Source organism: Ambystoma mexicanum, chromosome 9 (assembly GCF_040938575.1).
Source record: "Ambystoma mexicanum isolate Mex_15411 chromosome 9, UKY_AmexF1_1, whole genome shotgun sequence".
NCBI lineage: Eukaryota > Metazoa > Chordata > Amphibia > Caudata > Ambystomatidae > Ambystoma > Ambystoma mexicanum.
The window spans coordinates 471,182,967-471,205,970 of record NC_090931.1 but is presented as its reverse complement, the minus strand read 5'-3'; the positions used below and the strand labels follow the sequence as shown (position 1 = coordinate 471,205,970).

General features: G+C 46.1%; 1 protein-coding gene across 1 annotated transcript in view; it reads right to left on the bottom strand.

Moving 5' to 3' along the window:
• Positions 1 to 16,369: 16,369 nt before the first annotated feature.
• The window catches only part of TMEM97 (transmembrane protein 97), a 237,274-nt gene continuing 230,639 nt past the window's right edge, over positions 16,370 to 23,004 (bottom strand). The window contains exon 3 of the mRNA XM_069615021.1: positions 16,370 to 17,356. Coding sequence (XP_069471122.1) covers positions 17,118 to 17,356 — 239 coding nt within the window. The 3' untranslated portion in view covers positions 16,370 to 17,117. The remainder of the gene's footprint in view (positions 17,357 to 23,004) is intronic.

Here is a 23,004-nt window from a genome sequence, read left to right as displayed (position 1 = left end):
TTTTGCGGCACTAAATCAATTCCCCCGCCCCTGAGCCTGTCATCAGCAGACTCGTACCGCCCATTTCCCAACGCCAAAGCACGTCTCGTGTCAACATTCGCTGCGCTTCAGCTAATGACGTGTCGCCATGGAAATGGCAGGACGCCGCTTTCCTCAATAAGTATAAACAGACCGTTTCACAACACACAGCAGCAGATTTTCGATTCCATTCCTCTCTCTGTGTTACTTTGAGTATTCTGTGACTCGTTTCAGTGCTCTGGTCAGCTACCTTCGCCGCTTGTAGCCCGTGTGAACAGATACCAGTACCACCGCTATAAATTATTTTAGTTTGTTTAACACACAATGGCTACAATAATGCCCTACATGTACGAGCCCGAGTATACCGAGGAGGAACTACTGGAAACGGAAGCACGCAAAAACGATGGGGATTCGGACGGCAGTTGGCAGGACGAATCAACAGATGAAGAGCTTGGGCCTAGTCGAATGGACGGCGTCTCCACCTGGTGCACATGCAATCGGTGCGAGCTAATGCCGACCGAGGAGGAGAACTGCTGCTGCCGAGAAAACTCGGGATGCCTGGCCTACATTTCGGAAGGCGAGCCACGACCGCAATGCATCACCGAGCTGCCAGACTTCAGGGCAGCCTGCCTCACACGGGCCGTGTTGAGAATAATGATGGTGCTTATGCACGAACTTCGCGCAACTGTTCGTCCTCGTAATCCGAGTAACGAGTAAGTATACTCTGCTTGTCATGCCACTCCTATTTCATGTTCTTCTACTATATCCAAAATTACATCTACATATCATTGTAACGCATGTAAGTCGTTCAATAGTGTGCATTGTCTAGATAGCATTTGTCCGTGCAGAATGCCATTAGTTACAAGAATTGTCATTGACAACAAACGTTTATTAAACTTATCTTGGTCATTTAAAAACAGTTTGTTTAATTCCTTTTCACAGGTGGTACAGGCTGGTGGCCTATCGTTCCTTTACATGGTGGCTCCAGGGGAGGCTTGGACACCGCGTTCGAAGAGTGATACCCGCCTGTGCCGTTCGTACCATTACAGAAACATTCCCGAGTGACAGCGGTCAGTACAGGGGATTTTCTCTCGCTGTGCTGCAACCTGAACTGTACAATGTTTAAAGTCTTGTATTTTTGTGTCATCAAAATAAGATACAAAATAAAACATCACATATATTTTAACAACGGTTGTTTCGATTTTTTAAATGAATCAAGTGTGTCTCCATTCAAGGATGGAGGTCAGACATATGTGCTCCGAATGGGTGAAGGTCTGGTCGCTGTGAAGCAGGGTGGTCACTATCTATCTAAGCTAACATAACATATTCTTGATAATGCATGCACTAAATAACACTTGTTCAAAGTCTTTCAGTGGGTTATGTCTCTATAAAAGTCACACATATGTCTATACTAACAATTACCATTGGATTATACAGGCCTTGGGTCTTGACCACTATAATACACCGGTTGAAGTGTGGGTCTGTGCTCACAAGAATCTCCGGTATGTGGCATTTGTTATTGATAAGCAACGATATGCTATCATTGATTTAAAGACGATATACTATATATTGATATAAAGGCGGTTCGCGCCGGTGGATGCGCGCTGGCATGGGGGGCTGTCAGGGGCGCGAAAGGCCAAGGTGCCAAACTACATGTACACTTCAAAAGGTGTCCCACGCCAAGGGGCCATCGGTCACATGGCCTCCTCAGACCCCGTGTCCCCAGCCAGGCCTCCCCTTGAAGCAGGCCGCCCTTCTGCAATCCACATAAGTGTGTCTCCATTCAGCAGTCTTCCTGTGCCTTATCTGCACGCCCCAGGCCCATCCATCCCACCCCCCTGTATCAAAGGCGGTTCGCGCTGGTGGATGCGCGCTGGCATGGGGGGCTGTCAGGGGCGCGAAAGGCCAAGGTGCCAAACTACATGTACACTTCAAAAGGTGTCCCACGCCAAGGGGCCATCGGTCACATGGCCTCCTCAGACCCTGTGTCTCCAGCCAGGCCTCCCCTTGAAGCAGGCCGCCCCCTGCAATCCACATAAGTGTGTCTCCATTCAGCAGTCTTCCTGTGCCTTATCTGCACGCCCCAGGCCCATCCATCTCACCCCCCTCTATCAAAGGCGGTTCGCGCCGGTGGATGCGCGATGGCATGGGGGGCTGTCAGGGGCGCGAAAGGCCAATGTGCCAAACTACATGTACACTTCAAAAGGTGCCCCACGCCAAGGGGCCATCGGTCACATGGCCTCCTCAGACCCCGTGTCTCCAACCAGGCCTCCCCTTGAAGCAGGCCGCCCCCTGCAATCCACATAAGTGTGTCTCCATTCAGCAGTCTTCCTGTGCCTTATCTGCACGCCCCAGGCCCATCCATCCCACCCCCCTGTATCAAAGGCGGTTCGCGCCGGTGGATGCGCGCTGGAATGGGGGGCTGTCAGGGGCGCGAAAGGCCAATGTGCCAAACTACATGTACACTTCAAAAGGTGTCCCACGCCAAGGGGCCATCGTTCACATGGCCTCCTCAGACCCCGTGTCTCCAGCCAGGCCTCCCCTTGAAGCAGGCCGCCCCCCTGCAATCCACATTAGTGTGTCTCCATTCAGCAGTCTTCCTGTGCCTTATCTGCACGCCCCAGGCCCATCCATCCCACCCCGCTGTATCAAAGGCGGTTCTCGCCGGTGGATGCGTGCTGGCATGGGGGACTGTCAGGGGCGCGAAAGGCCAAGGTGCCAAACTACATGTACACTTCAAAAGGTGTCCCACGCCAAGGGGCCATCGGCCACATGGCCTCCTCAGACCCCGTGTCTCCAGCCAGGCCTCCCCTTGAAGCAGGCCGCCCCCCTGCAATCCACATAAGTGTGTCTCCATTCAGCAGTCTTCCTGTGCCTTATCTGCACGCCCCAGGCCCATCCAACCCACCCCCCTGTATCAAAGGCGGTTTGCGCCGGTGGATGCGCGCTGGCATCGAGGGCTATCAGGGGCCCGAAAGGCCAAGGTGCCAAACTACATGTACACTTCAAAAGGTGTCCCACGCCAAGGAGCCATCGGTCACATGGCCTCCTCAGACCCTGTGTCTCCAGCCAGGCCTCCCCTTGAAGCAGGCCGCCCCCCCTGCAATCCACATAAGTGTGTCTCCATTCAGCAGTCTTCCTGTGCCTTATCTGCACGCCCCAGGCCCATCCATCCCACCCCCCTGTATCAAAGGCGGTTCGTGCCGGTGGATGCGCGCTGGCATGGGGGCCGTCAGGGGCGCGAAAGGCGAAGGTGCCAAACTACATGTACACTTCAAAAGGTGTCTCACGCCAAGGGGCCATCGGTCACATGGCCTCCTCAGACCCCGTGTCTCCAGCCAGGCCTCCCCTTGAAGCAGGCCGCCCCCTGCAATCCACATAAGTGTGTCTCCATTCAGCAGTCTTCCTGTGCCTTATCTGCATGCCCCAGGCCCATCCATCCCACCCCCCTGTATCAAAGGCGGTTCGCGCCGGTGGATGCGCGCTGGCATGGGGGGCTGTCAGGGGCGCGAAAGGCCAAGGTGCCAAACTACATGTACACTTCAAAAGGTGTCCCACGCCAAGGGGCCATCGGTCACATGGCCTCCTCAGACCCCGTGTCTCCAGCCAGGCCTCCCCTTGAAGCAGGCCGCCCCCCTGCAATCCACGACATACACACGTCATTCATTCACAAACACACCCCTGTTTCTAATACTTTATAAACCACTTGATATGTCTCATGAGAACATCTTTGTGCTTTGCAAGTCAACTCCTGAACGTGTTACCTGGCAACCACTGAGATCTACGCTAATCTGCTCGTCGTCGTGCTATCCGTGAACTTCTGTGACCGCTTAGAGCAAACCCATCAGTGTGCTACCTGTGGCCACCCACCTATTCTCCTGCAACATACTGCTCTGCTTGCTGAATCCAACTGTTTGTTGGTCAAGGGAAGGCCATGTATCCTAGTCATATTTCGCAGATTTTATAAATTTCTATCTATTTGCGAGTTGAGTACACAATAGTGCTAGGTTCATTGGTCTCATTGCTATTGACTTGAGTTTCCATTGCTATGCTATCAATAGGTCTATTTATTTTCATCTGTGTCGATTGTCATCAAATTGCACCCTTCGTGGGTCCAGTCTATAATGTAAGCATGTTTCCTTCTCGTGCAATACAGAACATCCAAGGGATGAGTCACATGTTCAGTTTTTAGTCACATCATTTATACATTTTTGCAACTTATGCAAATACTAAGCCGCACATAATGAACTGGTATAGTTCCTGCGACCAAAACAAACCTTGCATTGATCATTGTATGATTCATTTACTTTTGTATCAAATCTTTATTCTTGAAGATTGTATAATAATGTCGATATTTACTTTTCAGATTTATCAACAATGCCTGCCTGTTCGATTAGCGGTTGCCCTTCGAAGACCCATGCTAAATCTGAAGGCACTACAATGCATGTAGTCCCGAAAACTGTTGATGGAATAAGAGAATGGGTCAGACATTGCAGATATGCACTGGATGAGCTGGAAAGTAGAGTCCAACAAGTCTTACAGGACAAGAGTGGTGATCGATACCGCATTTGCAGCCAGCACTTTTCCTTGGACATGTACACAACATCTTGGGTATCAAAGAAGAATAAACGGCGAACGACACGAAAATTGCTCGAAAACGCTATTCCCACTCTATTCGTCCACATTCCACCACCGGTGAGTCAAGTGTCCGGATTTAGCTTTAGGCCTTCCCGTAGTTTTGGAGGTATCCGAACGGATTAATTGATATTGTAGATGTTCTATCCCTTGTAATAATTTCGATATTGATATGAGTGTATAGTTTTTTGAATAGACATTTACCAATATATTCTTTTTCGATTTCATAACCCACAAACGCAATGTATATATATGGGAACAGGGAACTGTGCTGTATTGAGCATTTTACAAGTATTCTGTCACCTTATATGGCTATTTTTAATATTGGCATTTCATTATCAATCATTAATTTACATTTACAACTTCTTGACTATCCCTTGAATCTGAAGCAAGAACATTCTACATCCTTGACGTGGTCGCAGTTATCAACCACTTCTAGCGCGTATCAGGTAATCTTACTAGGCTAATCCGCTACAGACCTGTTTTATGCATGTCAAGTCATATTTTTATTTTATCGTGTAATCATTTTACTGAATGTTTGGTTAGTGCTTTCCAATTGATATACACCTTAGTTATCATCCACTGGTGTTTGTTTTCAGTTATAATTAGTGTTATCCATACTAATGCAAGTACTGTCTTTCAGGGAGATGCTGAAGCGTCCGCCACATCTACAACATTTCTAGATGTTCTTCAACAGCAGGAGGTATGGATACTGACAGCTCCATCGAGCGTCATCACCAGAGCTGGAATTCTTGTTGTTTGATTGTTCTACACAATGTTTCATTCGTGGTTAGCCGTTGATATGTACCTGTGCTGTCGACCCCAGGTGTGTGTTATGTTTTCACTATTGTAATCCTCACTAATGCAAGTACTATGTTTCAGGCAGTTGATGGAGTGTCAACCCCTGCACTTGATGCAGAGCCTGATATTCAAGTAATTCCAGGGGAAGTGGAAGCGGGACCATGCGTATACGAATCGGTGCAACAGCTTTCGGAAGTGCGCACTACATTTGCAACATCCATAGATATTCTTCAGCAGCACGAGGTATGGATAATGACAGCTCCATCATGCGTGATCATATAACATGATTCCATTTGCTATACTTTCTTCCCTATTAACGCAAGTGCTGTGTTTCAGGGAGACGACGAAGCTTCCACTACAATCACAACATCCAATTTAGATGATGCAGATGTAAATAAATCGGAGAAATAAGTCGATGAAATGTGATCATATTTAGATTTTCCTCGATTCTTTTGGACAATGCATCATTTGCGGTTATCTCTTTATAAGTACCTGTGCGTTCGACCCCAAGTGTGTGTTATGTTTCCAATATTGAAAACCATACTAATCCAAGTACTGTGTTTCAGGGAGACGACGGAGATTCCACCTCAATCACAACATCTCATTTAGATGATGCAGATGTAAAGGAATCGTTGAAATAAGTCGATGAAATGTGATCATATTTGGATTTTCCTTGATTCTTTTGGACAATGCATCATTTATGGTTATCTCTTTATATGTACCTGTGCCGTCGACCCCAAGTGTGTGTTGTGTTTCCAATATTGAAAACCATACTAATCCAAGTACTGGGTTTCAGAGAGACGACGGAGCTTCCACCACAATCACATCTCATTTAGATGATGCAGATGTAAAGGAATCGTTGAAATAAGTCGATGAAATGTGATCATATTTGGATTTTCCTTGATTCTTTTGGACAATGCATCATTTGTGGTTATCTCTTTATATGTACCTGTGCCGTCGACCCCAAGTGTGTGTTGTGTTTCCAATATTGAAAAGCATACTAATGCAAGTACTGTGTTTCAGGGAGATGCGGATGCCTCCTCTCCAATACAACCATTCATGGCAGTCCATGCAGAGCCAGAGGTATGGATACTGACAGTTCCATCGAAATAGATCATCACTGGTCGAATACTTGTCGTTTGATTGTTGCACACAATGTTTAAATCGTGTTTGGCTATTGAGATGTACCTGTGTGTTCGTCCTCGCGTGTGTTTTATGCTAACAATATTTTGATACATAGTAATGAAAGTACTATGTTTCAGGGAGACGATGGAGCCTCATTCCGTGCTGTCTATGCAGATACAGAAAATATAGTCGTTGCAGCGCAAGAGGAAGGGAGGACATGCAGGTCGAAGGTCGAGTGAAAAAAGTTGCAAAGAAAAAAAAACAAAAAAAGGTTAGTTACAAACAGTTCATAACTTTAAAAAAATGTTTGTGCTGGGGACTATTTCATGTTTTTTTCCAGTCAATTCTACTACACTCCATCTTGTGTTTAAACTGAACATCCCTTTTCCAATCTCTCCTCCAGTTACCCGTGGGTGTCAGAACTATACACACACAGACAGTGAAGCGAATGAGAGATGTGGCTTTCCAGACTGTGTACACTATGGAGGAACTATTAATTGAGGCGAGGCGTGTTCAGGCTCGAGATGCTCATGTCCAATGACCAGAACATGAATTAACTGTGTTTGGAGACTACAGCAAAGTTGCATTGGACCATAGCTACAGTGCGACCGCACCACCACAAGAATATGTTATTGAATGTATTGAAGATAGCTCTGAAGTAGTTGCAGATCAATTTACACAATCTACACCCGCCAAAAATTTGCCACCAAAAAACCTGTCGACATTGTTGTGTTCTCCCATCAATGTTGAAGTAATAGATGTCGAAATGACAGAGAATGAACCAGCCGCAGCATCCATAGACGCATCAGAACTTGATATCAGCGATATTACTTTCGAATGTGTTGAAATCTCCACAATGTCACAGGCCGAAACAATGTTGACGCAGGATGACAGTCTAATGAAAGAGAGCAAATACATTGTATTCGACAGTTGCTTGATGGAAATTATAAGTATGCTGAAATGTGTGCATTCCATTAGAGGGAAAGTATGTGGGAAGCCATTGATTAATGTGACTCGTCAAATAAAAGGCAGTAACGTCAAAATAAATGCCGCCTGTAGATTAAATCATAGGTTCTCAAGGTCTGCACAACTGATGCTGGGGAAACTGCCAGCAGGCAATCTACTGTGTGCAGCTGCATCACTTTTTAGTGGCTCCAGTTTTAGAAAGTTAGAGGCTTTCTTTCAGTTTGTGGGACTCCATTTCATTTCTAAAGCGCTGTACTACATATACCAACATGATTATCTGTTTCCGGCCATTAGTGATGCTTGGAAAATTGAACAATTGTCTCTAGCAAGTACATTCGAAGGCAAACGATTCAGGATAGCCGGCGATGGACAGTGCGACAGCCCTGGATTTTCTGCCAAGTACTGCACCTACCACTTTCAGGACATGGATAGTAAGAAAATTGTGAGTTCGGTGGTCGTGCAGGTAACACAATGTACATCGTCAGTGGCCATGTAGAAACTAGGATTTATAAAATCAGTGCAATATCTACAATCAAGGGGAATGCACATCGACCTCATAGCCACGGATAGACACGTTTCAATTGCCAAGACAATGAGAGAGCAGTTCCCACATATTAAACATCAATTTGACATATGGCATCTTGCTAAATCAATCAATAAGAAAATCTCGGCTGCAGGGAAAAAAAAAGGTTTTGAAAGCATTTTGCAGTGGTCACATTCAATCACCAACCATCTTCGGTGGAGCTCAAAAACTTGTGAGGGGTCAGTGGAAATACTACTTGAAAAATGGCGGTCACTGATGCACCACTGTACCAACGTTCACCGCTGGACAGCAAATGAACATTTCCACCAATGTGAACATGGCCCTTTGTCCCCAGAGGAGGCACGGAAGAAGAAGTGGTTGATTCCATCTTCACCGACACACAAAGCCATTGAGAAGATTGTTTTCGACAAAACTCTATCAAGAGATTTGAGAGGACTGACAGAATTCTGTCACACAGGAGATTTGGAGGTGTTCCACAATATGTGCCTAAAGTACAGGCCAAAGCGCTTGCATTTTAGCTTTCGGGGCATGAAACATCGCACTCTACTAGCGGTCTTGGCCCATAACAGCAATGTCGGACGTGAACAATCTAGGACTAGGGGTAAAGTAAGAATGCCTCGCTACACTAAGGTGTTTTCAAAACGAAGTAAGCAATGGGTGATCAAACCAGTCTATGATGGAATGCAGTTCGACTTTGTGAAAGGCCTTATTGTTGCTGTGTTAGAGAAGCACAGATATGGAATTTTGGACGGTTCTGTGCAGAGCAGTGATCCATTGCCACCGAACATTGCGACTGTGCCATGCCCACCCGAAGCACAGCTGATTGTGAAGTACAAATCCCGGTTAAAATAATTGCAATACGATGGTCTTTTTGTAAATAAATGTTATTTTACAGTGTACCTGTAAACCTAACCCCTACCTTCACCATCATGGGTGGCGAACAAGCTGGGTGTCATCTTTGAATTCTCTCTATTCACCTCACATATGTGTATGTATATATTTTTCTCATGTCTCATCTCATGTAAATGTAAATGCTGCGCACTGTTAACGGAGGGGAGGCTTGCGTATTGCAAATAATAAAACAAACAAACAATAAATCTCACTTTTAACTAAACTCCTGTGCTACTTTATACTTTCCCTGACCTTCTGCAAAAAATTAAATGTCTCAATTTTGGCTGCAAAGCTCGCAGACAACGGGGACAAAATTGGGGCACTTAGAACGCGCCAGCCAAGCGGGCCGTGTCATTTGGGAGAGAAGCCAGTTCGCATTTGCACATTGAGGCGCACTACATAGACGGATTCTAAACTTCAAGTTCTCACAGATGCCTATACTACGTGATGTTGCAAATAAAGATTGCGAAAGACAGCGCCCAGATGAGGCCCACAAGTCGCACTGGAAGTATAAGGGTCTATTGTTTTTTGACCTTGAGACAGGGACCATGCCGAAAGAACTACATTTGAAGGGAGTGCGCAATAACGTAAGAGACGATAAGGCAGAAAATTCAGAAACTAGACCGAGTTTCATTTTAGTTCAGTATACGAAAAATCGTTGTCAAGAGCACGGTGGATGCATGAATAAATGAATGAATGAAGAGCTAGGAAAAGCAAGTAAAACGTGTTCGTAGTGGGCACATGGGCATGCAGGTCCACTGGTCCCACCGATCTCGGTCCTTGGCCCAGCCACTTTTCCCTGCACTGCCTACCTGCACTACGGGACTGTCTCTGTATCCTTCAGCCCCTTCTCCCGGCATTTACCTTGCACTTGCCACCACCTGGCCCTATTTAATTTGTATTCAACTAACCATGTACAGCCCTTCCCCATGCGCGATCAGAAAGACACCTGGCCTAGTAGGATCGTTGTCTGTCTGCCCTTGTTCCCCACCTGCCTCGTCACACCTAGAAACACTTGAGTATAGGCACGTTACAAATGCCATATCATATATCATATCATTCCTCACGCATGTAGACTGTCGTTTATCATTGTGTGTTGGCCTCGATTTATCTCGTTACTTTTCGCATTGATTTTTAGAGACGAACATACTGCATTGAACTATCCTTGCAAGAAAATAGTTTCTGATCGGCCGTAATAAATGAAATGAGTAATATTAATGAAGTTCGGCTAGCGAGACTAATTATAATTTTTTTGTTTTCATAACAGGTATTTGATCCCATTCTGCCACTGCCATCTGTTTGAGACACCGGCGGATGGATTCTTCAGCAGACACCTGCAGCTTCGTGTCAACAACTGGAGCACGATCACCATATTATGGGACGATCGCCAAGGGCCCACATGCCCTTACGGTGTACTAGTGGCTAGAAGCAGCATATCAACCTTTACGCTGGCCTAGTGCCTACTTGATGGAACAGCCTTGTGGTTCACCGTGCTTCCAAAGTGATTCTTTTTACGAAAATGAACACCCTGTGTACCATAAAGGAACAGCGCGTGACTCAAGATGAAACGGAACAGTTATTGCGGATACAGATAAAAGAAAATAAATGGCTTTCGGAGTTCATATGGCAATTGCTGAATATTCTCTAAACGTTTAATGTCAAATAAATGTACCTTACCAAATGTACCGTGTTGCTGTTTCATTTTAAAGTACAGTTTCATATTCCGAATAGTGGCGCGCTGTGTTGTGAGTTGATCTGTGGTGGTTTGCGGGTTCTGTGTGGAGTCGCGCAGAAGACGACTGGCCGCGTTTTCCTACGCAGCACAGTAACGTCACGGAGAGAGGCGGAGAATATGAATGTTTTGATAATGTCAGGCTCAGGGGCGGGGGAATTGATTTAGTGCCGCAAAAGCAGGTCAGCCAGGGCGATCGGGGAAAAGATAGGATTATCAGAAAATGGCGGCTCCCTGGTGCTTGTTTTCGCGTGCGTTTAATGGACGAAAACTCGGGTAAGGTCCATAGGAAAGTTTTCTAAAATCGAGCCACTTAGGCTTAAAAAAACATGGCCGACCCGTAGGGACAATAAAAAATGTTACTAGACTATGCCTTTAATACAAACTGCAGTAAATCCTCCAATCAGAAGCCCCATTGAGAGCAACCAATCATGTTGCACCTTAATGACTACTTAAAATGCAAACTAAAATGGTTGCCGGGATCGAAAGATCGCTGTGACCGCCCATTTAGTTGCAGTGGCCTCTGTTGCCCACAAGGTAAGTATCTGGACAGCTCTGGTGCTTGAACGAAAAAAGTAGTCTTTATTGACTTTGAAGGAAAATGAAAAGAAAAAAAATAGGCTGCAATCGGATTTATGGTCCCTTAACTCTCCTTCTAGGATTATATAGTCTGGTGCAGTCAGGATCTGCTGCTTTTCAAGGAATGGGGTTGAACTTGGTCCTAGTCCTCGTACGCCTAGAGATGTTTAGCTGCTCTCTCCTCGCATTACGACCTGTTCTGAAACAGAGCAGAGAATCTCTCATTAGTCCCTTTTCAGTGTCTGGCTTATAAGGGGGCTGGAGTGTCCTCAACCAAGCCGGAGTTTTGATGCTTGGAAGTCCAGAAAAAAACCCCACCCCCTTAAACTCGAAACAAAGACAACCATAATGCCTCATGGCCCTGCTGTTACCTGGTTTTGCCGTTCAGCTGAACATCAAGAGATATTGCAGGTATATCCTTTCTCAACAGAGAATACTCCTGACATGAGGGTATGTGAGCCACTGGAGCAGTGATTACTGGCAGCTCCCCTTTCCATGTAATTCTTGAGGTGTAACCATCATCTGTTGTGGCGCTGTTTCTTTCCCTGCTTTCGATGGTGTCCACGCCGCTCATGCTGTTCCTAGGTGGTACTGTGCCTACATGCTGGATGTCGGTCCGGCTGGTGCTGCGGCCCTACCATTCTCCATCTTCCGCTCCGTCTCCTACCTTGTCTGTTGGCCTGCTGGCCAACCGGTCATGCTGACTAGGTCGGCCCTCACCCCCATCGTCTGAGGTGATAGGACCCACGTGTTCACAATGGTGGGGTCGCCACTTACCCTCAGCGTTGTCCAAAGCGTCATCAGATGGATTGATCAGACCAACACCTTCCTCCCTACTCCTGTAGCCCTTACAGTAAGATTACTTTAACTGAAGCTGTGAGACCTTCCTCATCCGTCTCCAGCGCACACCACATTCCCTCCTCTACTAGCCCTGAAGCTTTCCACATTAACTTTCTCATGTGATCGGCAGCGCCCTAACTTACTGGTCACTGTCCTCACTTCTGTTCCCTCGCTGACGCTCGCCTCCTACTCTTGCTCTCCCACCCCCCACCTCATTCCCAGGCTGGACAAGCAAACTTGCTTCACACACCACTGCGATTCACCTAATGGTCACACCGGACATGCATCATGACCCACCCGTCAGGGGCCCTTGCCTCACGCCACTGATCTAGCATGGACACCAATATAATCACAGCACACATCTCCTCACCAGACATCGCAATCAACTATAACACCCCTTCCCTGACGCTGCACCACTCTTTGAGCGCAACCCAGCACCTGTGAACACCGACTGCCCGGTACATCCAGACACCAACAGCAACCCCATGCGACATGCACTACTAACTCGCTCCACCAACCACTGCCCATGTCATTCGCCAGCACATGAAACCTGGCTCTGGTTGTACACTTTGTCTCACCAAAACACATGGATACCATCTCCAGTGGCACAGTGCCCCACCCTCACCCCTTGTATGCCAGCATCAGCCACTACCAATCAAACGGCCCAGCCACTCATCGAACTCTGACCTACCAACATGGGGAGCTCCCCCAAGACAAGACACTACCCACTCCCTAAGCCAGGACATAAGCCAACTATGCTCACCCAGCCCAGCCTCCACTCACCATATATAGGCTTGCCCAACGGTGGCACGGACCGGTGCACTAGGCTCCCCATGATCCCGCCACCAATGCACCATCCACTTAGCAGCACCACATCTACGATCCCCACCAACCTATTTCTAGGTCTACCCCACAGGTTAACCAACAGAGCCCTCGTTTTGGAGCTCATTATCCTCACAAACTTAGCCTGTTATCTAACGGACAGTAAGGAACTACATCACCCTTTGGTCCAAACCCTGGGCCACACTTCACAGCACCCACAGTCCACCACATCCACTAATATCTACCTTACATTTTCTTTTTCCTTCTCCTTATATTGTCTCCAATTGCACCTGCTATCTCATTGCCAAAATACACTGGATGCCTTTGCCTTGATGTATGATCATATTCATGTATTTCGTTTAGGACTGAACACTACGCTGGAACTAATTCCCAATATTTCGTCAGATTCACACATTAACTAATTATGTAATAATCCTTAACTCGCGTGTTCACGTTTAACATCATGTATGACATCCAATTTGTATACACCACTGCTCTAATCACATTATGGGGAATCACTCACAATTGTCACAAAACCACTTGACTATAAACATGGTTCATCCACTGACTTGGGCCCCACCATACGCACTAATAAATATGCATTTCACACACTGCACTACCACCACAGCCTTGAAAAAAGACCCATGTTAGGTCAAAACATATGTCGGAATAAGTATTTAATCAAATCACCTTGAGTATAAGGGACAAATGTCTAATTAAATCACCTGGAATGTACCAAGCACACACAACTCGGTTCTCATCATTTACAAGAGCCCATGAATCAATGGATTCAGTGTCTGGTTTGAGTTTGCCGATGACTTTGCGTTCCAGTGGCATATGTATTACACCAGATATCTGGGGGTAGATGTGGCTCGATCTGCAGAGATCGCAATTATGCAAGGGTACTGGAACACACTAAAATGGTGGTGGGGAGATGGATGGGCCTTCCCCTTAATCTCTACGGGAGGATCTCCCTGGAAAAAATGGTTTTACTTCCGAGATTCGTGTATGTGTTTTTAAATGTAGACCTAAAGTCTTAATTTCGAGAGGTGCAGTCATTGATATCTCAGTTTATCTGGCCGGGTAAGCAGGCCTGTGTATTTTGGCAGAACGTGGTTGTGCATTGGAGGAGGGTGGGTTGGCATTGCCAGATATGGAAGCGTATTACGAAGCTGCCCAAGCTGGATTTCTAGTATGCTGGTACAGGAAACCGATTGATAGGAGTCATGTCGAGTTAGAGAGGGACTTTGCTGCGCCGTCCTTACTGCAGGTAATTGTATTGACCACCACTGGTAGGCCATGTTTTTGTACTCTCCCAAGCTGGTTTTTGTACTCTCCCAAGCTGGTTTTTGTACTCTCCCAAGCTAGTAGTTACTCACATCTCAGGTGTACCACTAATCAGTGAATGGGGATGTGTATGCTCTGTGGAGCGGCTTGGAATCAGATGTTTGAGACCTTTTTCCAGAGGGGCAATTTCTGACTATAAGAGGATGGAAGGGTAGAGGGAATGTTACATCACTAAACTTGTTTGTATATTCACGGTTTCTGTATACCCTGAAAGGTTCATTCACAACCTTTCCGAAGCAATCGGGAATGGCAGCTATACTGGGTGACGTGATTGGGATGGCGGACAGTAACAGGAGTCTCCAAACTTTATAGTAGGATACTGGGTACTCTAGTAAACTGGGCAGTCTCATCACGTGGTAAGTGGTAAAAGGAATTAGGGGCAGCTGTGTCTGACGAGGTATGGAGATACTGGTTTGTACACGTCAAGAAAGAAGCACTTAATAGTAGGATCAAGCTGGTCCACTTTAAATTCCTGCATCAGTTTTACTACACCCATGCAGTACTTCATCGTTGTTTTCCTTCACCCCAGATGAATGTGTTAGGTATGCAGCCACACCAACAGACTTTCTTGATGCAGCATGGAGTTGTCCCCCTATTTTCACTTTTGGGTGGAGGTGTTTAAGACATTAAGTGATATTATCGGGAAACCAGTAGATCCCACGCCGTTGGTGGCTCGACTAGGGTATACCAAAGAAATTGCAGGTCAGGCAAGGAGGCTGGAAGGATTGTTATTGTTATTGGCAAAAGATACTTGCAATGGTGTGTGGAAGAGCTCAGTGTCCTAAGAGGGACCACTGGAAGGAAGACATTCTCTTTTGTAATGAGATGGAGGCAGAGTACGGACTGATTGTCCATCTGTGCACTAGACCTAAAGATATACAGGACCAGTACAAACAATACTCAATTACGCAAGCAGGACTGACGACACTGAACCCCTTGGAAGAGGTCATCTAGGGATCAGGGCTGTATACAGAGAGGTGGGTGAGATGGGTGGTTGGGAATGGGTGAATTCCTATGGAAGTGTGGCACACGCTAATGGGCAAGTACTTGAGATATGATATATGCATGTGACATCTCTGTCAGACAAAGGCCTATGACTGGGGCTGGGAGGAGGAGGGGATTCGCTAAACCGCTGTCTCCTTTCTTTTTGTATTTTATGAATTGGAAAACAAAGTTTCCACAAAAATAAAAACTAGGATAGACCAAATACAGATTTCTCCAAACAATCAAATAGTTTGATCAAACTGATGGTTTAAGTCTAACTGTTGGTTGTTCACACAGTTAATTTACTGAGCATGGCAGTCACCCTCATTTAGCAGTTGGGTTTGCCTGTCCTTGCTTTTCAGGTTACAAAATACTATCTCTGGCAAAACCTTTTAGTCCATTGTTGAGCTTGTGTCCCTCCCCGCCCGGGGTTTGTGAACCTCCTATAAGCAGGCCAGTGGTTCCCTGCATTTATAGGGACGTTAGGGCACCAGAGTTTTTGGTTACCTTCTCTTACTGAGTCAAGGACGACAGATTTCTCCTGGTCCTGCACAAGATACACAGGACTCTCGGTTAGGTACTCTGATCCTCCTGACCATGACCTATGGGGAGCTGGTTATTCATTATTCCCTTCCATGGTCTATTCGACTGAGGTTACCTTAGGAACTCTGGCTCTTTGGACTTCTGAAAGGTTCTGAATCTAGCAAACCCTGGATTTGTAAAGTGCCCAGAGTCAGGGTTTAAGCTGGGCCTAGCGATAAGACTCTGGAACATCGAGGATCCTCTGGTAGCCTACTCTGGGGCATGTTTCATGGAGCAGCTTTGTCACCTGACCCCCAGGTTCACTGCAGTCCCATCACTCAGCCTCCACCATGGGTCTTAGTCGCAATACATGTGCAAAAATATACTTGAAAACAGATTCTAAGTGGCAGGGATATTATCCAACTCGAAAGCTACCAGGACATTTCTCAAATGAAACAGATAGCCTGTGAATAACAAACAGTTTTGATTGTAAACGGTACCCATTGAAACATATCACTACCCACAATTTATCCAACTTTAATAGGAAAGAGTAAAGAAACAAAAACAGGTCCCCATTTATTAAAAATATAATTGTTACAGTAATTGGAACGCAATATACAATTTACACATATTATGAGACAAAACACATTATAAAAAAACATTTTGGAATGATTTCAAACTAGAGAATTATTGTCATGAAGCAAAACACAGCTTTCATATTCATTGAAAGGAAAACAAAAGTTACTTATATGAATTACTTAGAATTAATAAAATTAGACATAAGGCGATTTTTTGGAGGCAGCAATATTGGAATTTAGTCAAACATTTATGTTAAAATGTATTCAATGGGACTGTGCCATGTTGAACACATTGGAGCAGTACAGAATCATGTGCACAATTCAAATGTTTGACATTGAGGGACTAGAAAGCCTGAACCAAATGCGTCCAGCCATCACAGACTTTGCATTGCGATTTTTTTTTAACAGCTTTGTAAATATTCAGTTACAAAATGCACCTAGTCCACTATTTACCATGTGGAATCCGTTTGCTTGATATACCGTTAAAGAGTAAAAATATGTTCAAATGTGCAGATTTGGAATGTCACACATCTGATCATCCAAGTACAATGAACAGAACTTGTATCAGAACTTGTGCGATTTTGAGGACTCTACAAACGTACAAGTGAAAGACGTCCACTGGTACGGCTTTGCAAAGTACGTTCTGTAAGTTCTTTGTGTCTTGGGTGGCCGAGAAAAATACCAACACCTCTGTGTCTGGCATGACGGCCCCTTCACCACTCTTCCGACATCCTCACTTCTTTTTCTGTTTTTCCTCTGAAACATATTTCCGATTGTAAAGCATGGTATTCAGCAGCAGCAGTGGAATTAGCAAGTATGGCGCGTAAATTGATACAAGAGTAAGGCGCTCATTATGGGTCAATGAAGATAGCGGGAAGTCGGCAAACAAAACATGCACAATGATGGCCAGGACGGTAGTCGCCACGTGAACAGAGTACATAATAGCAGGAACCCGGATCCATTTGCAGCCACCTGTAAATAAAGCGGTAAAAAAAAAAGTTATTTACTCAGCTACTTGTGCGGCTATTTTAACGTACAGTTCTCAACTTTCAAAATGCAATCTATGTTAGATGGTGTGTGTTTAGTGCACGGATTCCACCGTGGTGGTTTCCTGGTGCTAGACCATTTGTGAGGAAAACATATGCAAATCGAAGAGAAGGAATTCCTGCATGAAGAGCCATGATTGCAACTTCCAAAAGAACAGCAGGGATGTTGGAAGGGAATTACGCAAGTCAGGTGCTTGGATAGAGACTACACAACCTCCCAAATCAGAGCACGAAAAGGAAGGCTTGAAGACTCGTTTGAGCGCGGATGATCAAATGTACTTCTCAAGAAGGGAGAGTCTGTGCCAGATAAAGCACGAAGGACCTGCCAGAGGGAACTAAAAACAATGCACTTTTTCACTGCGAGCCAGTGACGTGTACTCGGTTAGTCTGAAATGTCCTCGCAAAGGTGTGCCAAGTGCAGACTTTTTGTATATTTCAGAACCAGAATGTAACATTGCACTGTGCACAGAAATAATGGGTATCGCAATCCTTACATTTATTTATTGACCTCATCTATCAATTCCACCCTTGGCTCCTTTGACTTCTGAACGCTCACTCCGTTATTTAAATATTGTGTGCGTATTTTGAAACTGCTAGCATTGGAAAATCATGATTATGTGAGGTTTATGAAGATGCCATCCCAAAATGTCCTATTATGAGAGTGTCAAACAAGGACAGAGACGAGATCCATCGTTGGGCAGTCTACCTGTGTATTTTAAGTATTCACAAAAAGTGGGATGGGAGAGGTCTGAATTCTCAAGGGATATCCAGACAGGTCCTAGAACATAGCAGGGTTCACCTTTACAACAGTGTCAAGATATGGCAAGCTTAAAAGTGCTCATCTTCCATTGCTTGGGTTCAAGCCTCTATCAAAGTGCCCCTTCCCTATCTTAAAATGTTGCTTTCCTTTCAGGACACAGTACATCAAAACACAAATGTTCAAATGGATGTGGCCAACAAAATAATGTCTAACAATCTTAATAAGCCCTGTTAACCTCCGGCTAACCCTTTGCTAAAACATACAAGGAAACGGCTCCAGCCAACTAAGTCAAAGGTCTGGTCAAGGTGAAGGTCTGTAGGGGGCAGCCAGCTCCAGTACTGAAAGGGTTGTGGCAGATCATTTCAAGATTGGCCCTCCTCTGATATTCCATGTCAGAACTTTGGGTTTGCTAAAGGTCTGTCTCATGAGATGGTCTGTTCCACAGACCTCAGGTTTCTTTAGGCTCTAGGAGATCTCTTGAATTCCCCGTTCAGGATATCTCCACAGAACAAGGCCATCAGATCAGGACTTCAATTTTCAGGGTTGCCCCAAGCACCTTTCTTAAAGTTACTCTAGTGGTCTCTTCCTACATGCTCGAGTTTTTCAGGCCTTTCGCAGACAGGTAAGTCTGTCCCTCAGACCTTCGGGTTCTCAGGGTCTGTGGTTTGCCAGGCCCATTACCTTACTGTAGGTCTCTTAGACTTAGTTTCTCTGGTTTCTCCAGGATCTCTTATAGAAGTGGTTTGCTGTGCCACTGTGGGTCGGTCACTCAGACCTTCGGGGGCACTAGGTCTTTCATAGACCTGGTAAATCGGTTTACTATGGATCAATGCATAAAATTCTTTGGTTCAGAGGTTTCGGAGAAGTCTGGCATATAAATGGTGTATATATATATATATATATATATATATATATATATATATATATATATGATACATTACTCACCGTAATCGTATTTCTGATGCTTGTATCTGCTAAGATTCACATGCTGTGCATAGGCCGACATCTAGTGGAAGCTGCAGAGTAGCGCGAGTACAGATAATCCAAGCAGATAGATAGAAAGGTAAGACTACAAGCATCCATGCGCCTTCTCTCAGAGGGAAGGAAGGGTGGATCGCAAGTGAATCTAAGCAGATACAAGCATCAGAAATACGATTACGTTGAGTAATGTATCCCTTCGGAGGCTTGTGGAATCTGCTTAGATCACATGCTGCGCATAGAATAGCGAGCATTACCTGAAGAAGGAGGTGGGATGTGAGAAGGGTCATGAGCAAATAAATGTCTTAGAACCGCTTGTCCCACTTGTGTATCTGTCTTGGAATGAGTGTCAATGCAGTAGTGCTGAGTAAAAGTGTGAATAGAGCTCCACGTAGCTGCTTTGCAAATGGTGTCAAGGGGTACATTTGCAATGAAAGCCAGAGTGGCCCCAATGCCTCTTGTAGAGTGGGCCTTAGGCGTGAAAGGCAGAGTTTTTTCAGAAAGTGAGTAACAGCTGGATACAGTTAATAATCCACTTAGAGATGGCACCTTTAGAGACGCAATCCCCCTCTCTGCCTGTAGCTACGGAGACAAACAGCTGATCTGTTTTCCTTAGCGGTCTGGTCTTGTTTACATAATAGAGGACCGCCCTACGGACATCCAGTGTGTAGTTTCACCTCAGCCGAACTTTGTGGGTCTTGGAAGAAAGCCAGAAGCTCGATGGACTGGTTCACGTGGAATTTTGAAATAAACTTAGGTGAAAACCTAGGGTGTGTGCGTAGAACCAGTTTATCTTTATGGACAGTAAAGAAGGGATCTTGCACTGACAGAACCTGTATTTCACTGACTCTTCTTATAGATGTAATTGCTACTAAAATGGCCGTTTTGTAAGTCAGGTGTTTGAGAATGCTTTTGTGCATGGGCTCGAATGGGGGGCCCATGAGCTTAGATAGCACCACGTTCAGGTCCCATCCTGGTGGTGGCTTTGAAATAGGAGGGTGAAGTCTCTTTACTCCTTCCATGAAGGCTTTAACTACTGGTACTTTCCACCATGACACCTTGTTATGGGAAGTGGTGTATGCTGCCAGGGCTGCCAGGTGTACCTTCAATGAGTTAAAAACCAGTCCTGCGTCCAGCAGGTGGAGCATGTATGTAACAATAGTGGAAGGAGTGCAATCAACTGGGTTGATTTGTTTATTCTTGCACCAGATAACAAATCTCTTCCATTTGCCAAAGTAGCAGTGCCTCGTGATAGGTTTCCTAGATTCCTTTAGGATGTCCATACACCTCTGTGGTAAATTGAGATGTCCGAACTCTATGACCTCAGAAGCCATGCTGCCAGGTTCATTGAGTTGGGTTGAGGATGCACAGTATGACCTTGGTGCTGGGACAGTAGGTTGTACCAGCCCGGAAGTTTGATGGGTTCGCACACCGCCAATCTGCGTTAAGAGTGGGAACCACGGTTGTCTTGCCCACATGGCAGCAACTAGGACGAGCATCATCGATTCTCTGTTCATCTTGTTGACCAGCTTCCTGATTAGAGGAGTTGGTGGAAAAGCGTACGCAAACATCCCTGACCAGTTCATCCACAGGGCGTTCCCCTGGGAGTCTGGTTGGGGGAACCTGGATGCAAATCCTGGGCATTGTCTGTTTTTGCTTGTGGCAAATAGGTCTATAGTGGGGAAACCCCACTGAGAGAAGATATCTTGTACGACTTCTGTGTGTAGACACCATTCGTGTTCCTCTGGGAGGGGGTCTCTGCTCAGAGCATCCGCTAGGGAATTGAGATCCCCTGGAACATGTTGCGATGACAGGAAGATGTTCCGTCTGAGTGCCCATATCCATATTTTCTGGGCAAGCTTGGACAGATTTGGCGACCGAGTCCCTCCTTGCTTGTTCTGGTAGAACATGGCTGTAGTGCTGTCCGTCCAGATTTGCACTGACAGATTTAACAGGTAGGGCTCGAACGCTTGAAGTCCTCCGAATACTGCCAGAAGCTCTAACAGGTTGATGTGATTCTTGGCCACTGAGTGCGACCAGAGACCCTGAGCTGTGTGGTGGAGATGGTGAGCTCCCCACCCCATCAGGCATGCATCGGTTGTGACTACCGCCTGTATCTCGGGATCGTAAAAGGGTTTCCCCTTAGACAGATTCTCTTGTCCACCAGTGAAGGCTTTGTACAAGTGTTGGCGAAACAACCACTAGATCGTCCCACTGACCACTTGCCTGAGACCACTGTTTCGCCAACCATTCTTGCATGGGACGCATGCGCAGGCGCGCGTGGGGGACCAGGTAAATACATGACGCCATCATGCCCAGCAAACGCATTGCTTTGCATACCGTTAACTGGCGACCAGACTGATATTGCGCAATTTGCAGCAGTATATTCCGAATTCTTTCCTCGGAAGGAAAGGTCAACCCCTCTAGAGTGTCTAGGATAGCTCCTAGGAACTGTTTGGATGTGCTTGGCACGAGACTTGACTTTTTCTCGTTTATTGAGAAGCCCAATTCGAAGAGGAGGTCGATAGTCCTTTGAATGTTTGCTCTGCAAATTACTGGGGTCTCCCCCGTGATGAGCCAGTCGTCCAGGTAAGGGTACACCAGGATTGCTTCCCTGCGTAGGTGTGCTGCCGCCACCGCCAGTACCTTGGTGAATACCCTTGGAGCCGAAGCTACCTTGAACTGGTAGTGCCGACTGTCCACCTTGAAGCGCAAGTACTTTCTGTGCGCTGGGAACATGGAAATATGAAAATAGGCATCTTTCATGTCCAATGTTGCCATGTAATCCCCCTTTTTTAGGAGGGGGATTGCTTCCTGGAGAGTAGTCATGCGAAACCTTTGGGGCTTGACATACTTGTTTGCAGGCCGTAAGTCCAATACTGGGCGCATTGTCAAATCTTTCTTTGGCACAAGGAGGTAAGTTGAATAAATACCCTTGTTTACCTGGTGTCCCGGGACGAGTTCTATCGCGTCCTTTGCTAGCAGATTGACGATCTCCTCGAGGAGGATCTTCTGGTGGTCCAAAGAATGTATTCTTTGTCGTGGAGGATGTTTTCGGGACGCTCTAACAGTTCTATGCAGTACCCAGCGGATACTGTGGACAGCACCCATCTGTCTGATGTGATCCCTTCCCAAGTTTGGGTGAAGTTTGAAATGCGTCCCCCTACTGGGGTTGCGTGAGAAGGGACCCTGAACTGAGCGTCACTGTTTTGGTGGAGGCGTGCCACCTCCTCTATTGGGGCTGCCTCTACCTTTTCCACGTCCTCTTTTATTACCCTCTGCCGTAACCCTGGGTAGACTGTTGGTTATTATTGCTCCACGGTGTACCCTGCCCCTGGGAATAGTTAGATCCTCTTGGGAATTTTGGCCACGTGGGCGACGGAAATTGCCATTCCCTCTCTGATTAGGGGGTTTATTGGTTAGTTGGCCTAGGGATTTGAGTGTTTCATACTCGTCCTTGGCATTTTTCAGCACGTCCTCGACCGCCTTACCAAACAACAGATCTGGCTCCACCGGTTTATCTAATAATGATGCTTGGGTTTCAGCCTTGAATCCAGACTGCCTTAACCAAGCGTGTCTCTTGATAACAATTCCTTGTGCTATCAATCTGCCGGCGTTATCCGCGGCATCAAAGGTTGCCTTTAGAATGTAACCGGACGCGGCTCTTCCCTCCGCCGAAACTCGTGCCAACTGGCTCTTTAAGGGTTATGGGGCGGAGTCTATGAGTGCTGCGACTTCTTCCCATTGATGGCAGTTGTAGCTGGCCAACAGGGTGGTGGAGTTGGTAATCCTTGCCTGGTAGGCGGAAGTGGAGGCTACTTCCCTGCCCAACCCAT